At 33.2% G+C, this 19,030-nt stretch overlaps 1 protein-coding gene across 2 annotated transcripts; it reads left to right on the top strand.

The window, feature by feature from the left end:
- The first annotated feature begins 8,135 nt into the window (after positions 1 to 8,135).
- On the top strand, positions 8,136 to 14,418 carry LOC125871478 (uncharacterized). 2 transcript variants are annotated; one of them, XM_049552070.1, is made up of 11 exons: positions 8,136 to 8,292; positions 9,199 to 9,232; positions 9,608 to 9,789; positions 9,885 to 10,493; positions 10,580 to 10,636; positions 11,332 to 11,650; positions 11,728 to 11,927; positions 12,899 to 12,975; positions 13,478 to 13,579; positions 13,801 to 13,987; positions 14,071 to 14,418. In XM_049552070.1, the coding sequence occupies exons 3-11, from the start codon at positions 9,727 to 9,729 to the stop codon at positions 14,167 to 14,169; spliced, it is 1,713 nt and encodes a 570-aa protein (XP_049408027.1). In that variant the 5' UTR covers positions 8,136 to 8,292; positions 9,199 to 9,232; positions 9,608 to 9,726; the 3' UTR covers positions 14,170 to 14,418. The 2 variants fall into 2 exon arrangements, with proteins under 2 accessions (XP_049408027.1, XP_049408026.1); XM_049552069.1 differs by having other exon boundaries at positions 9,199 to 9,374.
- Positions 14,419 to 19,030: the final 4,612 nt, after the last annotated feature.

Raw genomic sequence — 19,030 nt, 5'->3', positions numbered from 1 at the left:
ATACGATTGAATTCAAATTATGAGCATGTTGTTGGGATCCAAACAACAAGGTGTTGTGTGGAATCTAACAAAATAGCTTTGAATGACGATAGAAAATATAAATTGTAAAAACTCATAATATATTAAGTTGATTTGGACAATAGACCTATATGTGATTGATACAAAAAAAAAATTTGGGAGAATAATTTTCTCCTAAACAAGACTTTGTTTGACGATTGCATTGTTGATGCTTTGATTTTTTGTAACAATGAACGATTCTTAATTTATAAAAGTCAAAGAATTACTTAAATATTGAAGATTTTTATTTTCTTCCATAAATTTACTTACCATATTAGAATAACATGAGTTACAAATAAACTAAGCCCGAGTTTAGTACTTAATAATTTTTCTACTTATTCTCATATTAAATGTTTTTTTTCCTTGTTGTTTTAACCTACATCAATTTTATACTCAGAGAAAACTACATAAATTAGACCAAGTAATGAAGCTATTTATCCAAATTGGACCCAACACAAACTATTTTGGGTAAATTTCATATATGGCAAACAGATTTAAGCAAATGATGCTCCAAAGCCATAGTTTATCTAATTACGCTCTATGTGTATAATTTAATTTGCTATGGAGTATCAGATTTGTATATCACATTTTTTTGTTTTAAAGTTATACAAAAAATAAATAAATAATTAAATGAATAGATGAGCGCTAAATACGGTAACAAAATATAATTGTTAATTAATCCCTTAATTGATGTGACAAAATCAGTTTTAAAAAACAAAATATCCCACGATTCATGCTAAGTGTGTTTCTTTACAATTTCTTACCAAAATGGACTCTTCAAGCTATAAAATTCTCCCTTAAAATTCAGATTTTTTATTTTTACTGGGTTTTAACAATCAAATTTTGGTTTGATTTCTTCATCCATAATACAACAACAAATATTTTCTGATTTAAAACTAATAATTCAATTTAGTTCTTCCTTTCTAATTATTCATTTGAAACAAAAAAATTAATTTCAAATCATGAACACTGAGATATACAAATCAAAATGTATATAATTATCATGAGCATATACAATTGTATAAGATATACATACGATAAATGCATGAGAACTATTGGTATATATACAACTGGTGCATATATACAAATAAGTAAATATATTATTTCTAAAAATGACAAATACATATATCATTTGATATACAAATTAAAAAATATATAAATATCATTAACAAATTCAATCGTATAACATATACAAATAATAAATGCTAGAAAATTATTAACATATTCAATCGTATAAGATATACAAATGATAAATGCTAGACAACTATTTGTATATATACAATTGACAACCTTTTTGTATATATGCAATTGATATATATATATATATATATATATATATATAAATAATTGTATATTATACACGAAAATATAAAATAAAAATGACAAATACGTATACCATTGATTCATCCCTGTTGCCTCAACTTTTCCGCGTCTATGTTTTGCTTCAAAAAAATTCAATATTGTTGCATCTTGATTGAGTCATTTCAGTGCTTGGATCCAAATCTTCAGTGGATCTAGTTTCTTCATTCAGTCTAGATTTAACAATAGATCTTGCAATATCTTAGAATGCTTGAGTTAGACCCAACGGGAACGATGGTGGATCATCAACAAATTTGACATGCAATGGTATACCTCTAGTAATCCTCTTGGATGGAGTTCCTTCATCCATTTTTTTTCGGAAAAAATCTGAAAATTTGAAGATTGAAGAAAGATTTTTGAGAAAAAAAAAAAGACAAGCATAAATCATATACAGACGAAAAACAATTAAAAAAAAGAGTTGAAACACGTTTTGGGCGATTATCTTGAATTGTGATGCCATGATTAGGAGGGAGAAAGTAGATTTCGAAATTCAAAATCAATGTGCATGAGTGACTTTTAGAGAGAATTAGAAAATGGAGAGAGGAGAGATAAAATTAGATTTGTATAAATGNTTTATTCATGAGTTGAGAAGAGCCAAGGTAAGTATTTTCTTCAGATTCCTTTCAAGCATATATCTTGTTTTAGCATTCCAAATCGCATACTCGTACATTCAATGTACTGATGCCAGTTGGCCTGCATCTTCTTATGATGCAGACGCAGGTAACCAGGATCAGCATCCAGCGCCTCGTTGATCCAGCTTGAGCAGTCAGATTCTGTTGGTGAGCCTTCTTGCATTCTGGAGGACTCCTTTATTTGCTTTCTAGTCTTTCAGATGTTAGGATGATCGGGGGTCCTGTCCCAACATTCCTCTTTGTTTTAGAGGCTTCGTAGATAGTTAGTAGTCAGATGTCTTTACATTATCATTTCATTTGTTAAGACTTGAGTTGCCATTTTGGCCCAGTTGAATGTTGACCATTAAACATTTTGAGTTTTTTACTAAAGTTTTTTGAGTAAGTTCATTTGATTATATTAAAATGTTTAGAGTCTTCCGCTAAGTCAGTAAGCCAAGCCAAGTGTTCGCTTGGGGCCAGCAATGGTCTTCGAGTTCCGGCCACGTCCAGGGTGTAGGCTCGGGGTGTGACAGATACCATCAGAGTATATATACTTTGGTGGTATCAAGTAGTAACTAGTAGTGTTTTCAGTGAAGAACTATTTTTTCTTCTTTGATACTACTAGAGTGTATATACTCTTATGGTATCAAGTATCAATTTAGCTAGCTTTCATTGAATCACTACCTCTTCCTCATTTATACCACCAGAGTAAATGTATACTCTGATGGTATCAATAAGTAATTGAGTAGTGTTTTCAATAAAGATCTATTTTTTCTTCTTTGATATCACTAGAGTATATACATATTCTGATGGTATCAAGTATCAATTTAGCTCATTTTCATTGAATCACTACTTCTTCTTCCTTGATATTATCATAGTATAAATAAACTCTAATGGTATCAAAGGAGCAACTAGTAGTGTTCTGCTAGGAATGAAACAGTCACTGTAGATTGAGCAAGAAGGGAAGGATGATATGAATCGAAACCCAAAATTAAATTAGTCTTAGATTGAGTTTTGGGGTTGAAATTGGAATCAAGATCAAATGGTGCTTGAAGGTCCATAGAATTTGAGATGGGGTTCTCCATAGATGATTCTTGAAAACCCTAGAAGATGATGATGAAGATGAACATGAGATTTTTTTAGTGTTGGGAAAATATATAAAAAAAAATTGAGAATAATTTTTTTCGCATAGAAGGTAGCTTGGGGAAGAAGAAGAAGAAGAAGGCAACGAAGGAGGCAAAACTGGTGTGAATAGTTCTGCTCTGAATTATAAAAAAAGGGTATAAAAGTAATGGGGCAAAAGCTTGTAAATAGTTTCACTTTTTGGGGTACAAATATGATTTTCCCTTATACTTATTATTTCGTGTTGTTTTAACCCATGCCAATTGTATGGACTATAAACCTTCAACCAAAAAACAAACCTTGTTCTTTTTCCCCCTTTTTTATCATGTTAAATTTTATTTTTACAAAAAATTAAATAATAATTTAAAAAAAATAGTAATGACAATTTTGTCTCTTGTAAAGTCTTTAAATGAACGACAAAAAGTTCAATAAATATTTCTTAGGACCTTCATGATATTAAAGTAATATAGATAAAACAAAATGAGAAGAAAAAATATAACGACGCAATCACACAAAATCGATCATAATATATCATGAGACTTTAACTGTTACATAACGATATATTTAATGACACCATACAATAAAACTTACGTAATAATCACATTGTATTTAAACGAACAATAAAATACAATACAATAGGTAACAACTAACAATCACCCAAACAAGTTATTAAATTTGGAGTAGATCTAGCGACAGAACCACACTGTTGTAACATCTCGCAATTTGAAATAGCCAAGAAGAAGCTTAGAACTGGAAATAGTCATTTTTGGGAATAAAGAAAAATCTGGAAATTTGTTTAAGTTAGGAAAAGTGAGTTTTGGTCAACTTCAAACGGCCATAACTTCTAGCTCAGGATAAGTTAGAGGTACTTACAGATATGGTAGAAAAGATCTTGGAATGATCTTTACAACACCACTGATATTGCATGAATCCGAGTTCGTATGAGTGAGATACGCCCATTGGAAGTTGGGCTGTCAAATAAGGAAATGTCCAATTCGGATTTTTGAAGGGTATTTCAGTCTTTTTCATATCCAATTAATTAAATTCGTTTTAGTGAATTAATTAAGGGTCTAAACTGAACTTGGTCAGTTTTACACTTTTGAAAAAGAATTAGGGTTTTAGAGAAGAGGAAAGAAGAAGAGAAAAGAGAAGGAGATGCAAGGAAATCGTCAAGTTCGTCGAGTTTAGCTTGTGGATTTTGTCGGGGGTGATCCCTACAAGGTATCTGAGATCACATAGCGTTGGTTTAGCTCACCCGCGCGCCAATCATAATTAAATTTCAGTGAAGTTATTAGATTTGAAAGTAAATCCTTGAGTTCTTGATAAATTTCGTTTGAATTCTTGTGGGTTGTGTTGATTGGAGTTTCTTGAGATTGATTCACATTTTTAGTCGTGTTTTCGAGTAGAATCTGATTTACTTTGAACATATAATCGATTCTAAGTGTTTGGGGGAAAGAGCCTATGGAATTTAGAGGGTTTAGAGCTGAAAAATGAAGAAGAAATTTCGTCGGACGAAATTTGGTAGTGGTAGCACGTCGCGGAGCTAGTCCCTAGAATTGGGAAAAGTCATTTCGCGTCGCGGAACCGTCACGGACCGTTCTAACTCAAAAGTTATTTTCAAAACCAAAAATTAAATACCCCTCCGCATCGCAGACCCACCCTCAAATATTGATTTTTCGGTCTTTTCTAATGTTTAGCTATCTAAAATCATTCCTAAACATCATGAAATCTTTCCAATCACAAATCACAATCCTTGAATCCATAATTCAATTCAAGGAACAGTTAAGAGTCAAGTCAAGAGCGGTTAAGATCAAAGTCAAGAGAAGTTAAGAGTCAAGTCAAGAGAGGTTAAGAGTCGAGTCAAGAGAAGTTAAGAGTCAAGTCAAGAAAAGTTCATAAAGTTTTCCAAAAGACTTTTACAAATATTTTAACTTTGTTTTAAGACTTGAGTTTGAGTTGAGCAAAGAGTAAAGTTGAAATTCATTTCTTCAAAAGTATATGGGGACTATGTATTCCCAAAAAAATTTAAAATGTTTTCACATTTAAATAAGAACGGAAACTGAGATTTTGAAAAGAGCCTTGAGCTAGTTTTTCAGTAAAGAGCCTTTGAGCAAGTTTTTCAGTAAAGAGCCCTTGGGCTAGTTTTCAGTTAAAGAGTAAATGCTTTCACAATAAGTCAAGAGGGGAAACTTCGATTTCCAAGATATCATTTGAGCTAAGTTTTTGAGCAATTATCTCAAATCACAGAAAGAAGTATGTTTTTAAACATAAAGAGCTAGTATCATATTTTGGGAGTAGTATGGAGCACCGATAATGGGACGAGCTTGAGTTCAGATAACTCACGTCTCCATAAACCATGTAGCCATCATGGGTAAAAAAGGGTCATATTTTTTAGATGAACCTTTTAATGCTTTTAGCATAGACTAATGGATCCACTTAGTGAGTTAGGTCCTATACCCCGGCAAGGTATAGGATGGTCCTTAGCAGCGTGAGGTAAAGTGTTGTATCATCACTATAACTCTTAAGTGATGGTTGTCGGTTAGAAAAACTCCCACAACAGTATTTTGTATTTTATATACATCAGTTTATTTATATTTTTACATACATCTCAGAGTTATATGTATCTTTGCATACACAGAGAATTGACATCATGTTTTAAACAGTTTTTCTTTATATTGCACTTGTTTTAAACTACTTTATATTGAAATGAGTTCAGTTACGTTGAGTTGAGTTGAGCCAGGTAAGTTCTTCAGTTCCCTTCAGAATCTTTTCAAGCCTATGTTATGTTTAGCATTCCAACTCGCATACTCGTACATTCAATGTACTGATGCCAGTTGGCTTGCATCTTATTATGATGCAGACGCAGGTAATCAAGATCAACATCCATCACCTCATTGATCCAGTTGAGCACTCCAGAGTCAGTTGGTGAGCTTCCTTGTATTTCGGAGGACTCATTTTTATTGCTTTCGGTTTTATTATCAGTTCATTAAGATGTTGTGGGGTTTGTCCCAATATCCATCTCAGTTGTTTTAGAGGCTTCATAGATAGTCATATAGTTAGTTATGAGTCTTTCAGCTTTGTATTTCAGATGTTTTGCTATGAGACTTGAGTAGCCATTTTGGCTAGTTTGAATGCTTTCTTTAAAAACATTCTAAGATTTGTCATAAGTCTTCCGCTGAGTAAGTAAGTCATGCCAAGGGTTTGCTTGGGAACAGCAATGGTAGTCGAGTGCCAGTCCCGCCTAGGGTGTAAGCTTGGGGCGTGACAACTATTGTTCGATCCCAAGTCTCCATGGCTGTTTTTTTTTAAACATATCATTTCTTTCTTCTAATGTAATATTACTAGACACCTTAATACCTTATATTGCGCATTCTGTGTAACATCAAGGAGATGGAAAGTTCATACTATCGTAATAGGAGGTCGTCAACCAACATATTCTTCCTATATAATTGATCTACCACAGATTGAGACATATTTTTTTTCCGAGATGATCATGTCACAGAAGACAAGTGGTTCATTAATGCACAAATTTAATTGAAAAGAAAAGATTTTATTTTCATCGACCTTTTTTCCTTAATCGATGTTTTAAGTTTTTTTTTATCCAAGAGGGCACTTTAATAATTCTCTAGAGGCTCGAATGCTTATCATTCTTGCCTTCTAAACTTCTTTTTATTGAAATATGATGAATCACATTATCATGCATTCCTTTAACCTATATAGTGAATCGTGTAGGTGACGTGTTTAAATTAAGATCATACATTGAAATTCTTTTCCCTTCATCACTAGCCAATCAGGATGCTATCTATCCTTCTTTGTCATTCAACCCTTAAAATATGATATTGTAATTAATAATCTTTTTTAATTTTTTTTTATATTTTCTTAAAATTATATTTAACCACCTACCTATCATTTTCGGCGTTCTCCCGACACTAATGAGCATCACTTAGGCCTTCATTCTTGATATTGTGTTAGGATATGCAATGAATTAACATGCCATAGGCACTGACGTGAGGTTAAAGTTGTGATCAATGCTTAATAATATTCATTAACATTGTACTCCCATAATATAACAAGGTAGAAAGCTGAAAAAAATAATAATCAAAAGAGTAATTTTTTTTTGGATTTACCTATTTCTAAGAGGGAAAGGTCTTATGACAATCTTAGGCATATTCAAAATGAATTATTTTGACCTGATCGAGCAACCTATGAATAGTTATCGCCTACATAACCTACCATCCAAATTACTTTTGATAGCCATTTTGTGAAACTACTTTCTTTACTTCTTTTTTTAATGAATTACAATCAATAAAATAATTTGGTGAAAGGAATTAATAAAAAAATGATCTTGTTTTTTATCCGTCTTAAAATAGAAAAAGAAAAAATTATGAGTATTACAATATGGAGGAAAAGATTTTTCAAAAATTGATTTTCAATTTTCTCACGTTCAATTCATCAAAATTGTTTTAAAATACTTTTTTTAAAGAAAACAAGTTACTTACAAATTAAAAAAATGATTTCCATAATGAAAATCGAAAATACAAATTTCACAAATGATATTCCACATTCATTGTATCCTTCTCACCCTCTAATACACCTCATCATAACCCCTACCCCACTGGCACATACCATAATATATTTTTTTGGCACATACCATAATAGTTGTCTAGATTTTACATACTCCCTCCGTTTCAAAAAGATTGGTCTGGTTTGATTTGGCACAAAATTTAAGAAATTAAAAAAGACTTTTGAATGTTGTGGTCCTAAATTAAAGTTATGTCAAATATACAAAATTGCCCTTAATCTTGTGGTCTTAAACATGCCACGTGAAAAGCAAAAAGTAGAATGTTACCAAAAAAGAAAAAAGGTCATTTTTTTGAAACTGACTAAAAAGGAAAGGAGATCATTCTTTGTGAAACGGAGGGAGGCAGTAAATAATTTTAGCATAACATCTTTTCCTTACTTATAAAACGCAGCCTAGCCTAGGGTACAGTGAGGAATTTTCTTGACAAAAAGAATCAGAGAGGTTTTGCGTGTATGGCGTGAGTGGTGTAGAGTTTGATCAGCTTTATGCGAAATACTCGTGAGGGTGCAGTTTCACACTTGCCTATATAGTTTCTTCCATTTGAAGCTCAATTCTTCCCTGGTAATTCTCTTTCCTTTCTTCAAATCGTCTTCTGTATCTAACAATGTACGTATGCTTTTGGTTTTTGTTCACTATCATCAAGTTTAGAATTCAATCGATTCTTGTTTTTCCGTAATCAATTCAAGATTTTAAAGTCTGTGTGCAGTGTATACTGTATACAGTATGAATATATCCTGAGAGAATTCCATTAATGTATATATAGAGGTGAACGGATGGTTGTTGGGGGGCTATGGATTCTGCTAGTGCAATGTACTTCGGTCTTCCCCTTGTAGGACATAGTTTTTATGCCCATATGTTGATGAGATTATGCGGATTAATTAGGGGCTTTTAACTGAGCTAATGGACGTAATTTCTTTGTTTATGTTGAAACTGTTGTGTCATTTTCATTTTTAGGGTTTAGGGTTTGTGTGAGTTACTTTTATGACTGATGAACTAGGGCCTAGGGGCTTTAACTGATGAAATTTCTTGTTTTTTTATGTTTATTTTGGTGAAACCATTACATCCTTATTTAATTCATAGCTATAATTGAGATCTTTCTTCTGTGTACTCTGCGGTGTTGGAGGAATTGGGTGTCTGATGGCACAAATGTGGATAAATGTGGACAAATCGGGTGTTTGTTGGTGGGAAGGGTTATCAATGACATGGAAAGAGGAAAGAACATTATGTAATAACATTGAGTAATGTGGTTAAATTTGATCAGTATGTTTTTCTTCTAGTTTTCTGGTTAACCTGGGCATGGTGTATTTTTGTTGTGGGAGAGGAGATGAGAGGTGGGAGCACAATGGCAAGGAAGATCAAAGGAAGCTAATTTTGAAGAGTTCCGCATGTGTTGTTACTTAGATTGTTGTATTGCAATCAAAATTGTTGGAAAGCCTGGATTTATATTTATCCTGATGCTCTTTTCAGGATAGGAGCAAGGAGGAGAACACATCCAATCATGGTAAATGCTTCCGCAGTTGCATCATCAAACCAGGCAAAAGATACTGGAGACTTTAAAAAATTGAGAAGAAGTCAGCTTGGCGGCGTTATATTTGGTTGCACGAATAAAACTATAAGAGAATGTCTCTCAAAACAACTATTTGGTCAGTTAATTGGGCTACTGCATCTTTCCTCAACCTTCCCCCCCCCCCCCCCCCGGCCAAAAAAAAAAAAAAATAAGTAAAAGAAGAAGTGGAAGAAATAAATCAAAATGATTGTGTCGAGCAGATTTGATAATGAGTTTTAGGTGTCATTTTTTGTCGTATGAGTTTTTTATTTTTTTTATTTTTGTTTTCCATTTTTATTCGCTATGCTTATGCTTTAAATTTTTTGACAGGTTTGCCAGTTCTACATTTTTCATATGTGCAGAATGTAGATTCAGGCTTGCCATTATTTTTGTTCAACTACAGTGATAAAAAGCTACACGGCATCTATGAAGCTGCAGGCCCTGGTCAAATGTATATCGATCAATATGCTTGGACGTCAGATGGTTCTGTCCGAACTCCTTATCCTGCACAGGTTTAAAATCTGTCTTTTCTTTTTGGGATTTTTGCTTTGGTTGATGCTTCTGGTTTAGTCCAAAAAACTCAACACTTTGCTATTTCTTTATGAAGGTTCAAATACGTGTACGTCTGCTCTGTCAACCACTGCTGGAAAATCAGTTTAAACCAGTAATTAAGGATAACTATTATGGTCAGAACCATTTCTTGTTTGAGTTAGATCACGTTCAAGCTGGTAAATTAATCTCCATATTCTCGTCTAGTCCATTTCCTTCAAGTAGTATCCCATCACAAAACTTTGCAAAACAGAGAAGTATATTCCAAGGTTTACCTGCCAATGACAAAAGAGAGGAAAATGGACGTTTTCTGTCACGAGATAATTTTGCCTACTCATCTGGTTTGAATGGGAAATTGTGGACTAGAGACACTTCTCCTCTTCATTCAAATGGTAACCAGCAGCCGGAGGTACTATTAGATAATCAGGCAGAATTGGATGAAAAGGATCTGATGTACATAAAACTTAGAGAAATGTCTCTTCAGCGTGAATTCTCACGTGGCATTACAGATGGGCCTTCAAATGAAGCCACCACTGCAGTCGTACCTGCGTCGATAAATCAAGCAATCATTGGGCAAGAAACTTTGCAGGAAGAGCTGCCACTTGGAGAAGAGCAGAATGTAGACTGCTCTGGTGACTCAACTGGTTATGCATCTGTTATAGCTCAGGTTGTTCATCTTTTTGTAGTATCTGCTGATTTTTTTGTCCGACATCTTATTGCTTTATATGACTTGGGCTATTTTGTTGGTTGCAGCTTCTTCAAGAAATGGAAAAAGAAAAGCTTAAAAGGGATAATTTGGAGCGGAGGATGGTAAGCCTTATCCCTTTTCAATCTCAGCGTTATGGCGACATCTCTATTCTGTGGTTCCATCCACTAGCTTTCCTAATTGCTCTCTATGGGTTATTGATGATGCTATAAAACATGCATTGAATTTTGAACACTTCTATGTTAACATAATTGTGACTACACTAAGAATATAAAACAATATGTATAACTAAGTGTGGTATCCAATGCTATATTCAACGAGATGAACAACAAGCAAATTTGGATTTTCTCCTATAGTCTGTTTCAACAATTTTAACTGTGCGGTTTCATTACTTTTATTCTGCATTTTTTACTGTATCTGCATAATTTAAGGATATATTGGGACTATATTAAGAATATGAACTAATAGGGGATGTAATAGGGTTTCGTAGTGGGAACTGCTGTAGCCAAAATGAAACAGATTTATAACTGAGTGTGGTATCTAATTTGATATCCCTTGAGATGAACAACAAGAAAATTTGGATTCCCAAAACCACTATAGTCCGTTTATAGGATTTTCACTTTGTCTGGTCTCATATCGTTTTATGCATTTCTACTGTATGGATTGGGAGTTGGTAATAAATATTCAAAAGAAGAGAAGGATGGATTGGAAGTTATTTCTCCCCTTAGGTACATTCACAGCTGAATATATACAGATAAGAAGTAATTACCTGGTAACTCTTGGTGGTTTGGCATTTCAGGCTCGTGTAGAACAAGAGATTAAACAGTTAACATATAAATGTATGATGCTGGAGTCCTCAAATACTGTTTGTACACGTGCTGATGAAATGATTATGGACCATACTGATGATGCACACCTGAAGCATGAGATGATTTTCCTAACTGGAGGATATGATGGTGTGTCATGGTTATCTGCATTGGACTCGTATTTGCCTTCATTCGATGTGTTAAAGTCACTAAGACCAATGAATTCAGTCCGTGCATATGCCTCGGTTGCAAAGCTGAACGGAGAATTTTATGTATTTGGTGGTGGAACTGCAACCGTGTGGTACGACACAGGTACAGTCTGCACTTCTCTGCCCCCTCATCAACCCCCCCTCAAGTTGCTGACACTGATACACTCTTTACTTTTGAAGTTGAATCGTATAACACAGCTGATGATGAATGGACTGTGTTACCTTGTATGAAAGAGAAAAAAGGTAGCTTAGCTGGTGCAGCTTTGAAGGACAAAATATTTGCAGTTGGTGGTGGAAATGGGATTGAAAGTTTTTCACAGGTTGAAATGTATGATCCTCAAGTAGGACGATGGATCAATACACAATCCATGTTGCAGAAGGTTAACACTTTTGATCCTGTTGTATTTTGTATGTTCTATTATTGTTTCCTTTGGTGATAATATGGTTTAACCCAGAGAAACAAAAAGCATTAATAAATCTACAAGTCTGGTGTTTGTTTGGCCCTGTAAAAATAATTTGCAGTGTGACAGACAATTTCAGTCCAAAATCCAAGTTACTGACAAGAATGCTGTTTTTGTAATAGACTTCAAAGTTATTCTCATCATCTTAAATTTTGTAGCAAATCGATAAGACTTTATCTTGTCTTTTGTCCCTTTGTTTAATCCTCTTGGCAGTATATATTAGTATAAAGATATTAAGAAAATATTGATAAGTAAGATGGTATGGGGAAATAATTGGTTAAAGTGTGTTTTTCTGTTTGTTATTATTATTATTATTTTTTAAATGGGGTAGGGGAAATTGGGGAGGGGATATTACAATATGGGGAATCAAACCTGCACCAACAAGGCAACAAGGTGAAGTTCAGGTAACTAACTGAACTCTCTTCTCTTTAGGCTCCGAGTTCTTTTTGGGGGTGATGGTCTAATTTACTAGTGGCAACGAAGTTCTTAAATGACTAGATTCTCCCGGAACGCTAGCTAAGCTAATCGTCTTAGTTCCCTTCAATTAAATCAATAAGCTTTTTGATTGATTCAGGGCGCCGCCCCCCTTCTTAGAATTAGAACCCATTGAGGGGGGCCTCGGCCCGGGAAGGGGAGAGTGGCCGACTAACCAACTGAACTACTAAATATTCCCCAGTTGTTTAGTAGTGTTATCTACAATAGCCCGTTTTAAAAGTGTTATCTACACTAGTGAAATCAATTGTGGGAAATACTTGCTAGCAAAGGTAGGAACTCCAGGACTTCCATCTGCCTGTGATTAGATTAGTTAGTGTCTGGCAGACATCTCATTTGTTTCAAGTGATAAGTTTTCTCCTCTGATGTGACTGTCTTCCTTTTCTGTATATTTGCAGAGATTTGCTCTTGCTGCGGCAGAACTTAATGGGGCATTATATGCTGTTGGTGGATTTGACGGAAGCGATTACCTGGAGTAAGTTGTAGCACACTTCCATTCTTTTTCTGCTATGAAATGTGTTAATGATACTTTCTATGTGAGCCTCGTTTTCTTGAACCATGAGATTATAATTTTCCATGGTCTTCCCCAAGAAGTTGAGATGCTTGTACATTCCCACATGCACCTTTTGTAAAATGCTAACTCTTAGGGGTCGTTTGGTTGGGAAGTTATCGCGGGATAAGTTATCCCACCATATATATGAGATAACTCATCCCATCACTATGGTATAAATGGTGGGATAATCCAAGGACTACCTAATACCTCCAACCAAACGCATGATAAAATAATCTTGCATTTTATCATGGGATTATTATACCTTATACCTCATACCTCATACCAAACAACCCTTTAGGTATTTCACAAGTATAGAGAAATGCTATTGTGCCATTAAGTTAAGATTATCTGCAATATGTAAAGACTGTATTCAAGTTTATGCTTTATTATCGTGTAGCATCTTTCATACTAGCTTTTTCTTCAGGACTGCTGAAAGATTTGATCCCAGAGAACATTCCTGGTCAAAAGTTGGAAGTATGAGCACAAAAAGAGGATGCCATTCGTTGGTTGCCTTGAGCGGGAAGTTGTATGTTCTTATCCTTTTTTTTTGTATCTTAGTGATGTTTACTGACCTTAAGGGTAGAGGTTTTTTCCCCTGTGGGGTGGGGGGTGGGTGGGATTTCTTTATCGTGGTTTTCAGCATTTCCTAAGTGTGTTAGAAAATACTCTTGACAATTTCTTTTAGCTTTGTAAGTCTTTCCATTTTAAAAAAGAGTAATTTCCTTTTGCTTTAACATTGCTATATAGATATGCACTTGGTGGCTACAATGGATCTACAATGGTGCCTACCGTTGAGATATATGACCCCCGTCTAGGAACATGGATAGTTGGTGAGCCAATGAACCATTCAAGGGGATATTCAGCTGCTGCTGTTCTAAAGGGATCCATTTATGTCATTGGTGGGGTTCAGTCCAATGAGGAGATAGTAGACGTGGTATGTAACCTTATCTCGTTGTTCATCTCATGCTTAGTTTTATATTGCTCCTGGTAGCAAACTCTCATGTGTTATGGCTGCAGGTTGAATGTTACGAGGAGGGTGAAGGTTGGCAAATGCCTAGCTTGAGGGCTATTGGGAAAAGGTGTTTCTCCTCCGCTATGGTTTTAGAGGAAGACTGAACTCTGCTTTGATATAGAAGCTGATCTGGAGCTATAGGAGGTGGTTTCTTCATAGAATCTAATGCCATCCTTTGTCCGGCAGTATTTATATCTATTATTTTGAATTTGTGGATAAGATTTGTATCTGTTCCTTCTGCATTTTGTTCATACAAGCTTGAAGGAGTTTTCTCAACTTTTAGTAGTAGTAAAGTGATTTCTCTTTGCTGGAAAACAGTAAATAATAGATCGTATTGCTATTTATCTTTCCTATGGCTCTTTTTCCAGTAAAACTTCTGCATAATAGGTAGTTGCTTTTATCTGAAGGAATCAGTTTCTGGGAATGGAGAACTTGTGCAAAGTGGTGGCATCGACTCTGGAATCGATGCCACCCATGGATACAACCTAAGCAAATCCATCTGGGTCTTTGTTCCCTCCGAAGGATACTTCTGAAGATCCTTTTAGTATAACCACCAAATACTGGGAAAAAAGAAGAAAATTTCATTAATTATTGCTGCATATATCATACATATATACATTATTAGTTGATAAAGGATCCATTCACAAAGGCTTATGGATTGAAGTTTAGAGCATCCGTATATTTGGGATAAACTCCACAAAGGGATACATTTATAGGGTGTTTGGGTAATGATGGAAGTTACTCTTTATGGCAAGTAATTTTATGGTGTTTGATTATATATGAAACTAACCTATCGTGGAAATAGTTTCTATGAAAAAAATAATCAGTAATACTAAAAAGTAAAAACGCTAATTTGATAAGTTCCGACTAGGGTGGTAGAATGGTTAATTAATATGGGTATCCACTTATATTTACCCATTTAAAAATGGGTAGTTAAATGGATAAAATAGGTAAAAGATGTGCATTCACACACAAAAAAAAAAAGTGATAAAGGATGGGGTAGTAAGAATTTTTTATTTTTTTAAAAAAAAAATTGTAAAAAAAATGAAACTTTTTTTTACATTTTTTTGGGATAGGGGGTGGAGAGGGGGGGATGGTAGGGGGGTGGGTTGGTAAATTTTTTAAATATGAGTCGATCAAAAAACGAGTTAAATAAAAATGGATAAGTTATTCGACTCGACTCACATTTTAAATGGGTAAAAACGAGTTACCCAATGAATAATATGGGTACCCGTATTTACCCATATTATAATAGAAATCTTGTTAAAAGCTTAAAAAACAAAAACAAAAAATTCTAGTTTTTTTTATCACTTCACTCCACCCTTTACCAGACCCCCCTACCCCCCTATCCCAAAAAAATGTAAAACAAAATAAAATAAATTACCACCCCACCTCTACCAGCCCCCATCCCGAAAAAAAAATTAACAAAATTTTAAATTTTTTCCAATAATTTTTTTAAAAAAAAAAAATCTAAAAAATTTACCAACCCACCTCCCTACCAGCCCCCAACACCATACCACCCCCCCCCCCCCTATCCCAAAAAAATGTAAAAAAAAGTGAATTTTAAAAAAAAAAAAAAAAAAAAAAGACTTTCTTACTACCCCACCCTTTATCACTTTTTTTGTTTGTTTGTGTGAATGCACATCTTTTACCCATTTTATCCATTTAACTACGCACTTTTAAATGGGTAATATGTATATTATTCGTTTTTACCCATTTAAAATTGATAAATATGAACGGCTATCCATATTAATTACCCATTTTGCCACACCTAGTTATAACTTTTCCTAGGGTTGTGACTTTTTCAATAAGTTGTGACTTTTTCAAAGGGTTGTGACTTCTCGGAAATGTCATAACTTTTCAGATAAAACACAAAAAAATATTTGTTCATATTACCCTTTGTTGAATATAAATAGAGGGGCTTCCTCTCATTTTTCAACCACAATTATTTTTAATCTTCTACTCTTCTTCTTCTTGCATTTTAAAATTTTTATGTGATTTATTGTCGTTGAGTGAGTTTGAAGTGTAGCGAAATATGAGGTACCACTATTCTAATGAAATAAGTCATTTTATCCTAAGAGAATAAATTCCATAACCTCGAGTACTTGAGGAAAATAATTTTGATGATATATAATTATTTTTTTTGCTTGATATATACAGTATGTAATGTTCCAATATACAAAGTTAACATGATGTAGTCTAAATTCATTTGTTTTTGTTAACAATTTCTCTGGTGATGTAGATATATACTTCTGAATATCTTTTTCCAAAATTGAGAGAATTGTCACGATTTGTTTTTGATGTTCAAGACAAAAGAATGACTTATATAAAATATAGTTGTTCTCTTCACCTGTTCATACGACATCTAAACAATTTAACGTGGAATACACATGCAAAGCACATATTTTAGATGACAAGAAAAATATAAAACAAATAATGTCTATAAGATAATATTAGTGAGATAAGACTAATTACATGATTGAACCTCATCAAATTGAAATAAATATATACATTATTGCATTTAACTAATAAAATTTTTCATTGACCATCTTCATAGGTTTGCGTGAATAAGAGATATGTATGACGATTCCCATTGAACATTCAGAAAAGAATCTGCAATATTATTTTTTGCTAAGCTTATTATTCAAATCTTCGCTTAAATAAACAATACAATTTACTATAACATATATTTTTGGAATTGGTAATCACGTGCAACGTACATGTCAAAAAACTAGTATTAGTAAAAGTGGAAACAAAAAAAAGTTAAAAGTTGAAATACCATTTTACCCCTACACTAAATAAAAATATTATAAAATAGCTAATCAATTAAATATTAAATAGTTATTATATAATATTATAAATTATTAAAAGTTGAAATACCATTTTGCCCCCTGCAGTAAATAAAAAAATTATAAAATAGCTAATCAATTAAATATTAAATAGTAATTATTTATTATTATTAATATTAGGCTTAAGCCATCTGCGGCTCCTTAAGTTGTTTGCAAATTTCATTTAGACACTTCAACTAGGACTAGTACCTATTGAACACTTCTATTGTTCAGAATAAGCACCTATTTGACACTTTTCGCTGACATGACAAGGAAGGTGTAATACACATCCATTCAACACGTCAAAACATATATATTTTTTTAAAATCACTCTCTTCTTCCTTCTTTCTTTGTCGTAACTTCTTCCAAAATCAGTACCATCTCCGCCGTTGTCGTCGATATTGCCACCACCACCTTCCACCNCTAGGACTAGTACCTATTGAACACTTCTATTGTTCAGAATAAGTACCTATTTGACACTTTTCGCTGACATGACAAGGAAGGTGTAATACACATCCATTCAACACGTCAAAACATATATTTTTTTTTTAAATCACTCTCTTCTTCCTTCTTTCTTTGCCGTAACTTCTTCCAAAATCAGTACCATCTCCGCCATTGTCGTCGATATTGCCACCACCACCTTCCACCCTTTTCTTTTCTCCTGCCTCCTCTTCCTCTCCCTCCCCCTCACCTCTATCGTATTCAACTGGGGAAACACCATTACGATTTCCTTCTCCATTTTCTTTAAATTTGCTTGATATTGTGATCTTATTTACCGGGAAATAGAGACTCATACAATGATTACCTGTTTCTTCTTCCATTTTTTTCTTATTGAAAAATATATCTAACAAATCAAATTTAAAATAAAAAACGAATCACCTCTCCTTCCTCCTTTCTGCGTGTATTGCTTAGATGATTATGTAACCAATGATTTTATTGATACTAAAATTATAAATGGTTCATATTTTGTAGGTTCATGTATTGATTAATTTTTATGTATATGTAATTTGCTATTTTCAACTTAAAAAAAATAGATCTGAAAAAAATTAGTGGATTAAGAGAATTTGAAGGTGACGACGGCTATGGTGGAGGACGGGGCAATGGTGACGACGACTATGGTTGATAGTAAATCTGTCTTTACTTTATAGAAATTCTCAATGCATCATTGGACATTGCAACAAGTTGCTTGATCTGTAGCTGGGTGGATGACAACTTTAATTTTTTCTTTTTTCTTTTTTTTTTCCGTCAAAATGCCACATGTACGTCATTGATTTGTCAATTTTCCACGTCATCGCGAGTGTATTACACACATTTCATACTTTTAGTTGATTGTCAAAAAAGTGTTCAAAAGGTTCAAATCTGAATTAGTTGAGGTGTCTAAGTGAATTATGCGGACAACTTTAAGGGGCCATCGATGACTTAAGCCTCATCATCATGATCATAATATATTATTATTAATATTTAACAATGTATAAAGAATGATAATTAGCTGTGAAAAGTTAGTTTAAATATTTATATAAAAAATGATAATTACCCACAAAATAGAGTCCGTACATATGTAAAAAGTATATAACTTAAATATCTGGTTGAGGAAATCTGCAAGATGGACAAATAAAATTTAACACCTTTATAATAAAATCTCGTTGCACAACCCACATATCTTAAATTTCATTTGAAATCAATAAAAACAATTATTAATATTGATTGTTTATAAATAAAAAATTGTGAATATTAAATTATAACTAATTATTAATTAATCTAATTATGTATTACTATTTGGATGAATGGCAAATGTTTCCATTATTTACAGTTTTCCGTTCTTTCCCTTTTAATGATTAATAATTAATAATATTATGGTTTTCCTTTTTACTTTTTACTGTAAAAAATAAAAGTATACTTATTATAATAACTAATTAAGATTTTAAAAATAATAACTTTTACGCATTATTAAAAATATTTGTATGAAAATGAAACAGTATTATTTTTTTATTATATATATATAGAAGAGTGAGAAACAAAGAAAATGAGTACCTATACATTTACAAAATTTGAATTTTTTTTTCTATATTAATAAAATATTATAAATCTGTTAAGAAAATGAGTACCTTTACACATACGGAAGTATATTCAAATGTCT

This window comes from Solanum stenotomum, chromosome 7, assembly GCF_019186545.1.
Source record: "Solanum stenotomum isolate F172 chromosome 7, ASM1918654v1, whole genome shotgun sequence".
In the NCBI taxonomy this organism is placed as follows: domain Eukaryota; kingdom Viridiplantae; phylum Streptophyta; class Magnoliopsida; order Solanales; family Solanaceae; genus Solanum; species Solanum stenotomum.
Note: the sequence above shows the minus strand (reverse complement) of the source record. Positions and strands in the feature narration are given on the sequence as shown.

What these genes read in the sequence shown, in the direction of transcription:
- LOC125871478 (XM_049552069.1), top strand. Translation starts at nt 9,230, where the DNA reads ATGGTAAATGCTTCCGCAGTTGCATCATCAAACCAGGCAAAAGATACT. An exon ending in ATAATTTGGAGCGGAGGATG is followed by an intron (nt 10,637 to 11,331) that starts GTAAGCCTTATC and finishes TTGGCATTTCAG; the next exon opens with GCTCGTGTAGAACAAGAGAT. An exon ending in ATGAGGAGATAGTAGACGTG is followed by an intron (nt 13,988 to 14,070) that starts GTATGTAACCTT and finishes TTATGGCTGCAG; the next exon opens with GTTGAATGTTACGAGGAGGG.